Here is a 15,596-nt window from a genome sequence, read left to right on the forward strand (position 1 = left end):
GTGCATGTAGCACAGAGCCACGGCTCAGTGTCTGAATGAGTCTCACAGACCTGAATGTGCTGTTGAAGCCATTTATAATTATAACGTAATTCTTTACTCGTTTGATCTGCTCCTTACCACAAGCCACCAGTCGTAGAAGGTTTTGGACTTTTAACTATATTTTCTGAAGTTTTACAACTTTTCTTACTGTTAAAAACCTCGTTATGGCCATTCATGCTGTACAAAGTAATTAGACATGTGTGGTATCTACAGAAACGTCAGAATCTCAGCTAAAAGTTCACAAAACCATCTCAACAACCACCAAACAGCTGAAACAGCAGGTGAACAGATCACACAAAAAAGATGTAAACACAAATCCCCCTGATCATCTGTTTTTTAAACATGAAGCGTCGTTTTGGACGTTCATTTACTGCTGGTTCAGTGAATTTTGGTTGGACAGTGATGAAACCTGCAGCCTCAGAATCTGTGAGAAGTCTGCTTTCAGCACGCAACAGCATTGTTGTGTTGTGTGCTGTGGATCCACCTCTGCAAACTCATCACTGTTTCACCATCATGTTTCTACTTAGACAATAACAAAGGAAGCAGTTCCCAGGAACTACTTCTTGTCTTGTTAACATAAGAGTATGTTGCCCTTCAAAACACCTCCACTTCTCCTCTTATTAGAGGACTGCCTTATTATTAATCTGCTAATTCTGTCAGTTGATGAAAGAAAAATGCTTGATCTCACCTGAGAGTTTCCAGTGTACAGCGTGGACTCTTCAGTCCTTCAGACAGAAGCTTCACGCCTGAATCCTTCAGGTTGATGTTACTCAGGTCCAGCTGTCTCAGATTAGAGGTCTGAGAGCTGAGACCTGAGGCCAGAGCTTCACAGCTTCTCTCTGACAGGTCACAGTGACTCAGTCTGAAAAATAACAGATAAACAATTACAAAAATAAAACACTTATGCTGAAGCGTAATGAGATACTATTATATTTAGCAATATTTCATCTTGTTTTGTCAGGAAACTGAGCACTGATGCAGAGCAACATGTGGAGAGAATCAGAGGAGAAGAAGTGAAGAGAGAACAGCAGTAAAACAACACTGAATTGTTCAGTGTGCTTTTGATATCAACAGAATGTGTCAAATTTCTTTATTTTGTATTTGTTTTAGTAGAATTGATGATTATCACTTAGATAACAACCACAGGCCAGGTCTAAATTGCACTTTGGTGACAGTTACACCCAGAAATATTTCAGAAACGTGGACAATTTGTGCTCCATTGTATTCAGTATTGAACAAACTGAGTACCGATGACCACTTAATATTTTTGATATTTTATTTGAGTTGTTCCACCTGATCTGTGTTAACTAGAATAAACATTTAAAAGCTAAAGCTATGATCACATATGTACTTACAGAGCTTTGTTGGAGGCTTTGACCACTGGCAGCAGCCTCAGAAGAGCCTCCTCTGAAGCAGAGTATTTCTTCAGGTCAAACACATCCAGATCTTCTTCTGATGACAGTAAGATGAAGACCAGAGCTGACCACTGAGCAGGAGACAGTTCACCTGTGGAGAGACTTCCTGATCTCAGGGACTGTTGGATCTCCTCCACTAGAGAACGATCATTCAGTTCATTCAGACAGTGGATCAGATTGATGCTTTTCTCTGCAGACAGATTCTCACTGAGCTTCTCCTTGATGTACTGGACTGTTTCCTGATTGGTCTGTGAGCTACTTCCTGTCTGTGTCAGCAGACCTCGTAGGAGACTCTGATTGGTCTGCAGTGAAAGACCCAGGAGGAAGCGGAGGAACAAGTCCAGGTGTCCATTTGGACTCTGTAGGGCCTTGTTCACAGCACTCTGGTGGAGAGATTGAAGTTTTAGTTTGTTAAATAGTTTAGACCACGTAGAGATTGTTTGTTGTTGTTCCAGGAGATTGAGTCCAGAGTTGATGAAGGTCCGATGGACATGAAGAGCAGCCAGAAACTCCTGAACACTCAGATGGATGAAGCAGAACACCTTGTCCTGGTACAGTCCTCTCTCCTCTTTAAAGATCTGTGTGAACACTCCTGAGTACACTGAGGCTGCTCTGATATCGATGCCACACTCTGTCAGGTCTGATTCATAGAAGATCAGGTTTCCTTTCTGCAGCTGATCAAAAGCCAGTTTTCCCAGAGACTCCATCATCTTCTTGCTCTCAGGACTCCAGTGTGGATCTGTCTCAGCTCCTCCATCATACTTGACCTTCTTCACTTTGGCCTGAACCACCAGGAAGTGGATGTACATCTCAGTCAGGGTGTTGGGCAGCTGTCCTCCCTCTCTGGTTTCCAGCACATCCTCCAGAACTGTAGCAGTGATCCAGCAGAAGACTGGGATGTGACACATGATGTGGAGGCTTCGTGATGTCTTGATGTGGGAGATGATGCTGCTGGCCTGCTCCTCATCTCTGAATCTCTTCCTGAAGTACTCCTCCTTCTGTGGGTCAGTGAAGCCTCTGACCTCTGTCACCATGCCAACACAGACAGGAGGGATCTGATTGGCTGCTGCAGGTCGTGTGGTTATCCAGAGGCGAGCAGAGGGAAGCAGTTTCCCCCTGATGAGGTTTATCAGCAGCACATCCATTGAGGTGGACTTTCTAGGGTCAGTTAGGATTGTAGTTTTGTGGAAGTCCAGAGGAAGTCGACACTCATCCAGACCATCAAAGATGAACACAACCTGGAAGTCTTCAAAGCTGCAGATTCCTGCTTCTTTGGTTTCAGTAAAGAAGTGATGAACAAGTCCCACCAAGCTGAACTTTTCCTCTTTCAGCACATTCAGCTCTCTGAAAGTGAATGGAAATATGAACTGGATGTCCTGGTTGGCTTTGTCTTCAGCCCAGTCCAGGCTGTATTTCTGTGTTAAGACTGTTTTCCCAATGCCAGCCACTCCCTTTGTCAGCACTGTTCTGATTGGTTCATCTCTTCCAGGTGAGGCTTTAAAGATGTCTTCTTGTCTGATGGTTGTTTCTGGTCTGTCTGGTTTCCTGGATGCTGTTTCAATCTGTCTGACCTCATGTTCATCATTGACCTCTGCAGTCCCTCCCTCTGTGATGTAGAGCTCTGTGTAGATCTGATTCAGGAGGGTTGGGTTTCCTGCTTTAGCGATGCCCTCAAACACACACTGGAACTTCTTCTTCAGGGTGGATTTAAGGTTACGATGACAAACTGGAGCTTGAAGTTCTGAATGAGAAGAAAAATAAACACTCAATTCCAAAAAGAACTAATCTTTAAAACATGTTGCTCCATCTTCCATCTCTGGAAAATGTTCATTTATCCAGCAGCTTAAATCTTTAGATAAATCCTCTTACTGCTCTGCAGACGGTCAGCCAGCTCCTCCTGCTTCATTCTCCTCAGGAAGTCCACTGTGATCTTCACAAACGCCTCTCTGCTGCTGCTCCTCTGACTCTCTAAGCATTCTGGGTAATCTGGACTTAGAACCTTCTGGATCTTCTTCAGCTCGTTCTTCACAAAAGTGATGATGTTGTCCTCCAGCAGCTGGAACAGAATATTTATGAATGAGCCAATCAGACTGAAATCATGGAGCCAAACATCAGATCCATGTTGGACACACTGACGATCCACTGGTCTACAAAGAGCAGCATGGAGATGACTGTGAACAGAACAGATGTAACAGTAGTTGTTGTACATGTACAGACCATAAATATGGAGTCCAGCTGTGTTTGATGCTGCTGGGCAGACTGACCACTGGGAACCTCTGAGCTCTGCTGCTCCACTCTGTGGAGGAACCATGAAGGATTAGATCAACACAGGATAAAGATCCAGGAGTTTCTGCTCAAATAACTTCATCTGAATCAAGTCTGTCAAGTTTTAGACTCTCAGATTCTGAAGATATATTTTCTGTTTTCTATGAACTTTCTTTCGTCAGTGATGGAAGTGATGATGCTGCAGAAGCTCAGAGGAAACTTTGAGAAAACTGTGATGAACCATCAACTAATGCTCTCAGGAGGCCAAAGGTCCCTGAATGTAACTGTGCAGTAGATTCATCGAGTGTTTGAAACCTGACCACTTCCATATGTTTTCATTCTAACACAAGAAGTCCTTTTCTCATTGCTTTGATTTGAGTTTTCATTTGAGTTTTCCGAGTCTCGTATTTGGAGTCGAGTCTAATCAATGATCTGACAGAAGAACATTAAAAAGGATTTAGCAGTGCTGTCAAAATTAACATGTAGGGTTAGGGGTTCATCTGTTATCATGATTAACATGATAAAAACCTTTAACACGACACATCTGGATGCAGAACGACTCAAAATCCCTGAAATGTTTCTATCAACGCACTTCGAGCAGTTTGTCCGAGTAGAGTTACCTTTGCACACGTGCAGATATGCAGCACATCTGTTAGTGACGGCAGCTGAACCAATCAGCTCAATATGGAAGATGACAAACACACACTGACCTCCCGATGGAAAGTTTGAGCATTAAAAAAATAACAAGACGGACCAGCCGACCAACATGAAGGATTCTGCACATCGTGACAGAAGGAATTTTCTTTTCACCGAAGCACTTCCAGCTTAAAATATCACAACAATGCAAAGCACTGATGACACAACTGCCAAGTGGACAAACTGCAGACCTGTTAGTGTTGTTAATGACATAGTTTTGGTTCCTCGTGTCAAAGACTTGAAGAAGAGTGACAGAGAGTGTTAGACTGCTGCAGGATCAGTGCCACCTCCACAGACCTGTGAAGAAAATGATTGTTTGACAGATGGGCTCAGATTCAGGATCAGCTGAGGAGTTTGTGGCTGACAGAATCCTGCAGGTACAGAGCAGAGCCCATCATTAGCATGCAGGACTGTCCCTGGGGGGGTCGGCTCATTCAGGAGGTTTATCAATGTTTACATGTTCAATAAACATGTTAAGTGTGTAAATTTGCCCTTTTCTCTCGAGTCTGTTTGCTCATGAAATGAACTTTGATTCGTTTACATTAAAAATGATGTTAAATGGTGATTAATCCAAATTAATCCACAGTAACCCTGTGATGAGTCTGATTAAACATTTTCATTAACAGCAGTAATATAGATTATATATTATTATATATTAGTGCACACTTAGCTTTTAGTATATATGTTTGTTACAAAGTTGTATTTACAGCAGAGAAGCTGAGTTAAAGACTGAAAACTATTCAAAGTCTCTTTGAATTGAAGCGTTTAACATTCTTTGTGTTTATTCTGCATTGACTTCATTATATGGTGTAAACGTCTGTTACAGGCTTAAATATAAAGTTGGAAAAATGTAACTGCAGCTATTGATCAAGTAATTGTGATTAATCAGGATTAATGACAGAAGATTGTGTCATTAATTAGTCATGTTTTAATCTACTGACAGCACTAGTGTTCACTCTGGTGCCTCCAACTGTTTTACGCCCTTTCAACACCTTCGTGGTCAAAAGTGTACACGCACAAAATCTACAATAAAACCCTCATGCAGCAATAGGACAGACACACAATCCATTTATCTCTGTGTCTCAAACACACACACGTGTATTCAAAGCCTCGATTTGTTCATATTTCATCTGTTGTGTTTTTATCTTCAGCGTTTTCAGTGTTGCTGCATTTACACCAAAAATGTTTCCATTGATGAATCAGATTGATTTGAATGTGTTTCATCCATACAAATCCCTCCCTGGTGGTCACATGACTCTATAACATAACAGGAGTCATGTGACAAGAGTTTCATGCTGTAAAATGTCAAAATGGTTGAATGTGGTGGAGTAAAAATGTGAGATGTCAGCTACTTTTCTTCAATATGAAATGTTTGCAGGGCCTGACAGGAAGTGGACGGACGCTCTGATCACTTCCTGTTTGCTGAAGTGGGTTTTCAGTTGTTTAGAAACCAAAGGCTTGTTTTAAAAGACAGTTTAAATGGGACTGAGGGAACGACGTGTTTGTAGTTTATATCCAACAACATCAAGCAGTTTAATCAAAGAGTTCATGTTGCTAACAGCTCACCTCTCTGCAGCAGACACAGGCTGGGATTTAAAATGAATGAGACGATCTTTAGACGCGTCACTCTGTAAGGACACAGAGCTGGGTGGAGGTCCAGGCTGGTTCCTGTGAATAATGATGCAGCAGTGATGTGAGTGCTGAGCTGTGACATGGAGAAGAGTCATGGACAGTTAGAGATGGTCATCTCACCTCTGAGCTTTGGTCTGGCTCTCATGTTCCCCACACAGAGTGCTTTTAGAGGGAGGGACTCCCTCCTCTCTGTCCTCACACTGATCCATGCTGCTCAATTCAGCTCACACACACTTTCTACCTGCAGAGGAAACACAAATCATTCATGTGCACATCAGCTGAAATCCTCCTTTCATCATGTGTGCTGTCCAAATATCAGCTGCTTCTTTCCTGCTTCATCTCAGTGTCAGCTGGATGCAGTCAGACAGCAGTGTGAGGCAGAGGAAGCTGCCATCAGCTGCTCTGCTATCAGTCCACTAGATGGAGCCTGAAGCACACACGATGCATTCACTGACACACACTGATTCACTGTGACTGGAAGCTTCAGTCAGTCCAACACGTGTGAACAACATTTTAAACGTTTCAGCTGATCCAGGATTCAAAGAGGATCAGCAGAGTTAAAGCTTCACACTAATTCTTGCTGCTGAGTTTGCAGAGAACTGCACACACACTGATTCACTGCTAATGAGAAGCTTCTTCCATCCAGTAATTCATCATCCATCAGCTCTGCTGCTGCTCTCAGTCCTGGACTCTGATCACACACTAAAAGCAGCTTTTTAACTCGTGTCTGTAAGAACTCTTAGTGTTAGTTTAGTGTTAGCTTAGCGTTAGCTTAGCGTTAGCTTAGTGTTAGCTTAGTGTTAGCATGCTGTGTGCTAGCTTAGCGTCAGAGCTCTGCAGGTGTCTCGTGTGTAAATATTAATCACAGTGACAGTAAAGGAGGTAAAGGGCTGTGACGTCATCACGTACGCTGCGTCCTCTGTGGGCTCTGAGTGAACTCAAAGTACAAACTACAAGTACACAAACACGAACGTAGCTCAGAGTGGCGGACACACTCGGCCTCGTTGGTCCAGCTGTGAGTCCGTTACCGTGAACTATGGAGCGGCAGATTTGTGCTGAACTAAGCTGCACACAGCTGATGTTAGCCAGGAAACATTACACACTGACTTTAATACTGGTGTCAAGCCAGCCTCCAATTCGAGACTTGCAGTCAAGCCAGCCTCCAGTTTGTTTTACGTTCCCTGTGTATTCAAAGTATTACGGGAATGGATGTGGAAACCGGATTTCAAAATAAAAGCCAACTTCGAGTGAATTAACAGATATGTTAAGAACATAATAACATATAATTTAGGCTTTTTTTTTTTTTTACAAACTCTAATGTTAGATCTATATGACACAGCCTTGTACCCTAATTGTGCCCTGTCACTATCAAGGCCATCTTATTTTGGATTTCAAAGTAAAAGCCCTGTGAATCTTCATTTTTGAACTACTCTTTCAATGACTTAATAATGCTCTTAAAAGCAAAAGTCGTATTTCCAAATACTATTTGAACTTTATATCAACACTTTCCAACCACAGTCTTTTTACAGTGATACCATATCAATATCAAGTCAGTCTGATTTTGCCTTTCATAGTAATGGCCCTTTGAAATTGTCCATAATTGACTTAATCTTCTAACGATTCAAAATGCTCTAAAATGAAAAATTCTTGTTTCCACAGGGTAATTCCACCTTAGATCAACAGTATACAGCCCCACAGTGATACCATATCAATATCAAGTCATTCTGATTATGCCTTCCAAAATAAAAGCCTTTTTAAATTGTCCATAATTGACCTAACTTTCAGTGATTTCAAAATGTTTTAAAATGGAAATTTCCTGTTTCCACAGGGTAATTCCACTCCAGATCAACAGTATACAACCTCACGATGTTACCATATCAATATCAAGACATTCTGATATTGCTTTAAAAAATAAAAGCATTTTCAAACTGCCCATATCTGAGTTGCTCCTGGAACAATTTCAAAATGCTCTAAAATGGCACATTCCTGTTTCCACAGGGTAATTCCACTTTAGATCAACAGTATACAGCCCCACAGTGATACCATATCAATATCAAGTCATTCTGATTTTGCTCTCAAAAATAAAAGCCTTTTCAAATTGTCCATAATTGACCTAACTTTCAGTGATTTCAAAATGCTCTAAAAAGGAAAATTCCTGTTTCCACAGGGTAATTCCACCTTAGATCAACAGTATACAGCCCCACAGTGATACCATATCAATATCAAGTCATTCTGATTATGCCTTCCAAAATAAAAGCCTTTTTAAATTGTCCATAATTGACCTAACTTTCAGTTATTTCAAAATGCTCTAAAATGGAAATTTCCTGTTTCCACAGGATAATTCCACTTTAGATCAACAGTATACAGCCCCACAGTGATACCATATCAATATCAAGTCATTCTGATTATGCCTTCCAAAATAAATGCCCTTTCAAATTGAGCATATACGGCCTACTTTTTTGACGATTTCAAAATGTTCTTAAACAGAATTTTGCTGTTTCCACAGGATAATTTCACTTTAGTTCAACATTATACAACCTCACGATGTTACCATATCAATATCAAGTCATTCTGATTTTGCTTTCAAAAATAAAAGCATTTTCAAACTGCCCATATCTGACTTGATCCTGGAACAATTTCAAAATGCTCTAAAATGGAAAATTCCTGTTTCCACAGGGTAATTCCACCTTAGATCAACAGTATACAGCCCCACAGTGATACCATATCAATATCAAGTCATTCTGATTATGCCTTCCAAAATAAATGCCCTTTCAAATTGAGCATATATACGACCTACTTTTTTAACGATTTCAAAATGTTCTTAAAAAGAATTTTGCTGTTTCCACAGGATAATTCCACTTTAGGTCAACAGTATACAACCTCACGATGTTACCATATCAATATCAAGTCATTCTGATTATGCCTTCCAAAATAAAAGACTTTTCAAATTGCCAAGATACGACCTACTCTTTTAAAGATTTCAAAATGCTCTAAAAGTGAAAATTGCTGTTTCCACAGGATAATTTCACTTTAGGTCAACAGTATACAACCTCACGATGTTGCCACATCAATATCAAGTCATTCTGATTTTGCTTTCAAAAATAAAAGCATTTTCCAAATGCCCATATCTGGCTTGATCCTGGAACAATTTCAAAATGCTCTAAAATGGAAAATTCCTGTTTCCACAGGGTAATTCCACCTTAGATCAACAGTATACAGCCCCACAGTGATACCATATCAATATCAAGTCATTCTGATTTTGCTCTCAAAAATAAAAGCCTTTTCAAATTGTCCATAATTGACCTAACTTTCAGTGATTTCAAAATGCTCTAAAATGGAAAATTCCTGTTTCCACAGGGTAATTCCACTTTAGATCAACAGTATACAGCCCCACAGTGATACCATATCAATGTCAAGTCATTCTGATTTTGCCTTCCAAAGTAAAAGCCTTTTCAAATTGTCCACAATTGACCTAACTTTCAGTGATTTCAAAATGCTCTAAAATGGAAAATTCCTGTTTCCACAGGGTAATTCCACTTTAGATCAACAGTATACAGCCCCACAGTGATACCATATTAATATCAAGTCATTCTGATTTTGCCTTCCAAAGTAAAAGCCTTTTCAAATTGTCCACAATTGACCTAACTTTCAGTGATTTCAAAATGCTCTAAAAATGAAATTTCGTGTTTCCACAGGATAATTCTACTCCAGATCAACAGTATACAGCCCCACAGTGATACCATATTAATATCAAGTCATTCTGATTTTGCCTTCCAAAATAAAAGACTTTTCAAATTGCCAAGATACGACCTACTCTTTTAAAGATTTCAAAATGCTCTAAAAGTGAAAATTGCGTGTTTCCACAGGATAATTTCACTTTAGGTCAACAGTATACAACCTCACGATGTTACCATATCAATTTCAAGTAATTCTGATTATGCCTTCCAAAATAATGGCCTGTTGAAAATGCCCATAATTTACCTAACTTTCAGTGATTTCAGAATGCTCTAAAAAGGAAGATTTCAGTTTCCACAGGGTAATTCCACTTTAGATCAACAGTATACAACCTCACGATGTTACCATATCAATTTCAAGTCATTCTGATTATGCCTTCCAAAATAATGGCCTGTTGAAAATGCCCATAATTTACCTAACTTTCAGTGATTTCAGAATGCTCTAAAAAGGAAGATTTCAGTTTCCACAGGGTAATTCCACTTTAGATCAACAGTATCCAACCCGACAGTAAAACCATGTAAATTTCATGTTGGTCTGATTTCGCCTTTCAAATTAATGGCCCGTCGAATTTGTCCATATGTGATATACTCTTTCAATTATTTCAGAATGTTTTAAAAATGAAAATTGCTGTTTCAACACATATTGGGTTTTCATTTTGAAAAGCAAAATCAGACTCAATTGATTATGACAGAATTGAATCATAAAGATGATGTAAAAGGAAGCTGAAATTGCCACTAGGTTGTAATTGATAGTACGTTTATATTTTAAGTCTGTGGAAAGATGTCATGGTTGGTTTGCAAGCTGTTTTGTAATTTCTTTATTTAGAATGACATCTTTTAATTTGAAAGGCGAAATCAGACCAACATGAAATTTACATGGTTTTACTGTCGGGTTGGATACTGTTGATCTAAAGTGGAATTATCCTGTGGAAACAGCATCTTTCAATTTAAGAGCATTTTGAAATCGTTAAACGAGTAGGTCGTCTACGGGCAATTTGAAAATACTTTTATTTTGGAAGGCAAAATCAGAGTGACTTGATCTTAACATCGTATCTCTGTGGGGTTGTATACTGTTGATTTAAAGTGAAATTATTCTGTGGAAACAGAAAATTTCCTTTTTAGAGCATTCCGAAATCACTGAAAGTTAGGTAAGTTATTGGCATTTTCAACAGGCCATTATGTTGGAAGGCAAAATCAGAATGACTTGAAATTGAAGTAGTACCATGGTGTGGATGTACACTTTTGATCTAACATGGATTCATCCTGTGGAAAGAGCAAGTTTCATTTTTTGAGCGTTCTGAATTCTTTAAAAGAGTAGGTCGTATATCGGCAATTTGAAAAGTCTTTTATTTTGGAAGGCAACATCAGACTGATTTGATATTGATATGGTATCACTGTGGGGTTGGATACTATTGATCTAAAGTGGAATTATGCTGTGGAAACAGCAATTTTCCATCTTAGAGCATTTTGAATTCGCTCCAAGAGTAAGTCATATATGGGCAAATTGAAAAAGCTTTTATTTTGAAAAGCAAAATCAGACTGACTTGAAATTGACATGGTAACATCGTGAGGTTGTATACTGTTGATCTAAAGTGGAATTACCCTGTGGAAACTGAAATCTTCCTTTTTAGAGCATTCTGAAATCACTGAAAGTTAGGTAAATTATGGGCATTTTCAACAGGCCATTATTTTGGAAGGCATAATCAGAATTACTTGAAATTGATATGGTAACATCGTGAGGTTGTATACTGTTGACCTAAAGTGAAATTATCCTGTGGAAACAGCAATTTTCACTTTTAGAGCATTTTGAAATCTTTAAAAGAGTAGGTCGTATCTTGGCAATTTGAAAAGTCTTTTATTTTGGAAGGCAAAATCAGAATGACTTGATATTAATATGGTATCACTGTGGGGCTGTATACTGTTGATCTGGAGTAGAATTATCCTGTGGAAACACGAAATTTCCATTTTAGAGCATTTTGAAATCACTGAAAGTTAGGTCAATTGTGGACAATTTGAAAAGGCTTTTACTTTGGAAGGCAAAATCAGAATGACTTGACATTGATATGGTATCACTGTGGGGCTGTATACTGTTGATCTAAAGTGGAATTACCCTGTGGAAACAGGAAATTTCCATTTTAGAGCATTTTGAAATCACTGAAAGTTAGGTCAATTATGGACAATTTGAAAAGGCTTTTATTTTTGAGAGCAAAATCAGAATGACTTGATATTGATATGGTATCACTGTGGGGCTGTATACTGGTGATCTAAGGTGGAATTACCCTGTGGAAACAGGAATTTTCCATTTTAGAGCATTTTGAAATTGTTCCAGGATCAAGTCAGATATGGGCATTTGGAAAATGCTTTTATTTTTGAAAGCAAAATCAGAATGACTTGATATTGATGTGGTAACATCGTGAGGTTGTATACTGTTGACCTAAAGTGAAATTATCCTGTGGAAACAGCAATTTTCACTTTTAGAGCATTTTGAAATCGTTAAAAAAGTAGGTCGTATATATGCTCAATTTGAAAGGGCATTTATTTTGGAAGGCATAATCAGAATGACTTGATATTGATATGGTATCACTGTGGGGCTGTATACTGTTGATCTAAGGTGGAATTACCCTGTGGAAACAGGAATTTTCCATTTTAGAGCATTTTGAAATTGTTCCAGGATCAAGTCAGATATGGGCAGTTTGAAAATGCTTTTATTTTTGAAAGCAAAATCAGAATGACTTGATATTGATATGGTAACATCGTGAGGTTGTATAATGTTGAACTAAAGTGAAATTATCCTGTGGAAACAGCAAAATTCTGTTTAAGAACATTTTGAAATCGTCAAAAAAGTAGGCCGTATATGCTCAATTTGAAAGGGCATTTATTTTGGAAGGCATAATCAGAATGACTTGATATTGATATGGTATCACTGTGGGGCTGTATACTGTTGATCTAAAGTGGAATTATCCTGTGGAAACAGGAATTTTCCATTTTAGAGCATTTTGAAATCACTGAAAGTTAGGTCAATTATGGACAATTTAAAAAGGCTTTTATTTTGGAAGGCATAATCAGAATGACTTGATATTGATATGGTATCACTGTGGGGCTGTATACTGTTGATCTAAGGTGGAATTACCCTGTGGAAACAGGAATGTGCCATTTTAGAGCATTTTGAAATTGTTCCAGGAGCAACTCAGATATGGGCAGTTTGAACATGCTTTTATTTTTTAAAGCAATATCAGAATGTCTTGATATTGATATGGTAACATCGTGAGGTTGTATACTGTTGATCTGGAGTGGAATTACCCTGTGGAAACAGGAAATTTCCATTTTAAAACATTTTGAAATCACTGAAAGTTAGGTCAATTATGGACAATTTAAAAAGGCTTTTATTTTGGAAGGCATAATCAGAATGACTTGATATTGATATGGTATCACTGTGGGGCTGTATACTGTTGATCTAAGGTGGAATTACCCTGTGGAAACAAGAATTTTTCATTTTAGAGCATTTTGAATCGTTAGAAGATTAAGTCAATTATGGACAATTTCAAAGGGCCATTACTATGAAAGGCAAAATCAGACTGACTTGATATTGATATGGTATCACTGTAAAAAGACTGTGGTTGGAAAGTGTTGATATAAAGTTCAAATAGTATTTGGAAATACGACTTTTGCTTTTAAGAGCATTATTAAGTCATTGAAAGAGTAGTTCAAAAATGAAGATTCACAGGGCTTTTACTTTGAAATCCAAAATAAGATGGCCTTGATAGTGACAGGGCACAATTAGGGTACAAGGCTGTGTCATATAGATCTAACATTAGAGTTTGTAAAAAAAAAAAAAAGCCTAAATTATATGTTATTATGTTCTTAACATATCTGTTAATTCACTCGAAGTTGGCTTTTATTTTGAAATCCGGTTTCCACATCCATTCCCGTAATACTTTGAATACACAGGGAACGTAAAACAAACTGGAGGCTGGCTTGACTGCAAGTCTCGAATTGGAGGCTGGCTTGACACCAGTACTTTAATGGAGAGACCGGAAATACAAACACACACAGTTTGTTGTGTGAAGAAATCAAACACGAGCTGAACAAACAGTAAAGTTCCTAAAGACAAATTGTTAAAGGAGGAAACAAAGCAAACTTACAGTTTCTTCACACCAACAACAAGCTCCACTCCACACCTGGACACTAAACACGGACACACAGGTGAGCTGCTTCCTGGAAGGAGGCGGGGCTCCACCTGAAACTCAGCACAGGTGGGAGGGGCTCAGCTCTGTGTGTGCTGATGTGTTAACTTTAAAAATATGCCGTCTGACTGCTCAGACTGAGTCAGAGTAAAGTTCACATGCTGACGTGTGGAGACATGAAACCTTGTTGTAGCTGCAGGTGTGAACACACTGATCCCAGATCAGCTCTGCTGTATTTGTAATAGAGATGGCACGATACCACTTTTTTATGTCCGATACCGATATCATAAATTTGGATATCTGCCGATACCGATATGAATCCGATATAGTGTTTTTTAATCAACAAAACTGTTTTTAAAATATCTTGCTGCATTTTGTATAAGTTCCTACTCAAGTTTAAAACAACAACTACACTAAAGCTATTCTGTTATACCTGTATACAAAAAAAACATTTCATAGTTCAGCAATACTGATCAATCTAATAAACTTAAACCTACACCATCCTCCCTATTCTGGTATTTTAAAGAGTACTTAGCGTAAATATTAAGCAACCTAACTAATAGGGTTCCAACTCCCAGCAACAACAAAAATAAATAAATAAAAAATAGGGAACCACCCCTCACGCTCCACCTCATGATGCTTAATCGACGTAATCAACCTTAATTTGATGCAGTGTGAAAAAAAAATGCACAGAAATCAATTATTTTTCAAGAAATATTAAATAGATTCAACATCTTTCTTCAACAAAATTGCAGACTGCACAGATGGTACCTTCCCAAAGGAAAAAGTACTATAGCTTACTAGGGTATATATATTAGACTTAATAGTCACTATATACAGTAATTGACTTCTATTCATTTTACATCAAATTAAAACTTTGGGTGTCAGATAATTATTTATTAAAAGCTCGACATTTTAAATGAGAATAAGAAAGAAAAGTATGTCTTTGTGCCCCCTTTTCCCTGTTCATGCCCTATCGGCCCCCCTGGCTAAACTTTGCTAGATCCGCCCCTGCACAGTTACCAGCCGTCAGCTACGTAGAAAAAGATCCTGGTGTAGAAAGTAATATTAAATAAATTCTAACAACAGCTGATCAAGCTTAAACGTTCTGCTGTTGTTCAGCCGCTGGTTTCCTCTTTCTGGTGCAAAGTGGACCAAAAACAAAGAAGAGAGACGGACTCGCGACAGAAAAGCCGATCAGCTGATTTAAGCAGTTTCACGATTGAAGTAGCAGCCGGAGAGCGAGAGGCAGTCGCTCGTTAAGCTTAACGCAGGAATGCTTTACAAACATTCAGAGATGGACTTACACACTTGCTTTACTTCTCTCGGGATAACTTTGTCGGAGATGAAATGCCGGGTTGCTAGCGAAGCTCCACATGCTATCCAGACCACCGACAGGTCCCGCATGCCACAGCCGCTCTATCACGTGATGCATACTGCTCCGAGTGCTAACGTTCTGAGGTGAGTTACGGCGTGTTGCAAGTTTTGTGAGGTGCTTTCGTGATATTTAATGGATCGGATTACATTTTTTATTTTTCTCCGATATCTGATCCAGTAATTTAGGTCAGTATCAGACCGATACCGATACGTAATATCGGATCGGTCCATCTCTAATTTGTAACATGAACATT

General features: G+C 38.8%; 1 protein-coding gene across 1 annotated transcript; it reads right to left on the reverse strand.

Moving 5' to 3' along the window:
* Positions 1-723: 723 nt before the first annotated feature.
* On the reverse strand, positions 724-14,111 carry LOC146679428 (protein NLRC3-like). The gene is made up of 7 exons (XM_085450341.1): positions 13,924-14,111; positions 6,168-6,288; positions 5,982-6,083; positions 3,672-3,750; positions 3,324-3,510; positions 1,395-3,195; positions 724-901 (listed from the first exon to the last, which is right to left on the reverse strand). Exons 2-7 carry the CDS (start codon positions 6,254-6,256, stop codon positions 724-726), a joined length of 2,436 nt encoding a protein of 811 aa, XP_085306467.1. The 5' UTR covers positions 6,257-6,288; positions 13,924-14,111.
* Positions 14,112-15,596: the final 1,485 nt, after the last annotated feature.

The sequence above is a fragment of the Copadichromis virginalis genome, unplaced genomic scaffold, assembly GCF_057382275.1.
Source record: "Copadichromis virginalis isolate Kocher_CV1m ecotype Utaka unplaced genomic scaffold, C_Virginalis_male_GT1.1 unmapped_scaffold_1, whole genome shotgun sequence".
NCBI lineage: Eukaryota > Metazoa > Chordata > Actinopteri > Cichliformes > Cichlidae > Copadichromis > Copadichromis virginalis.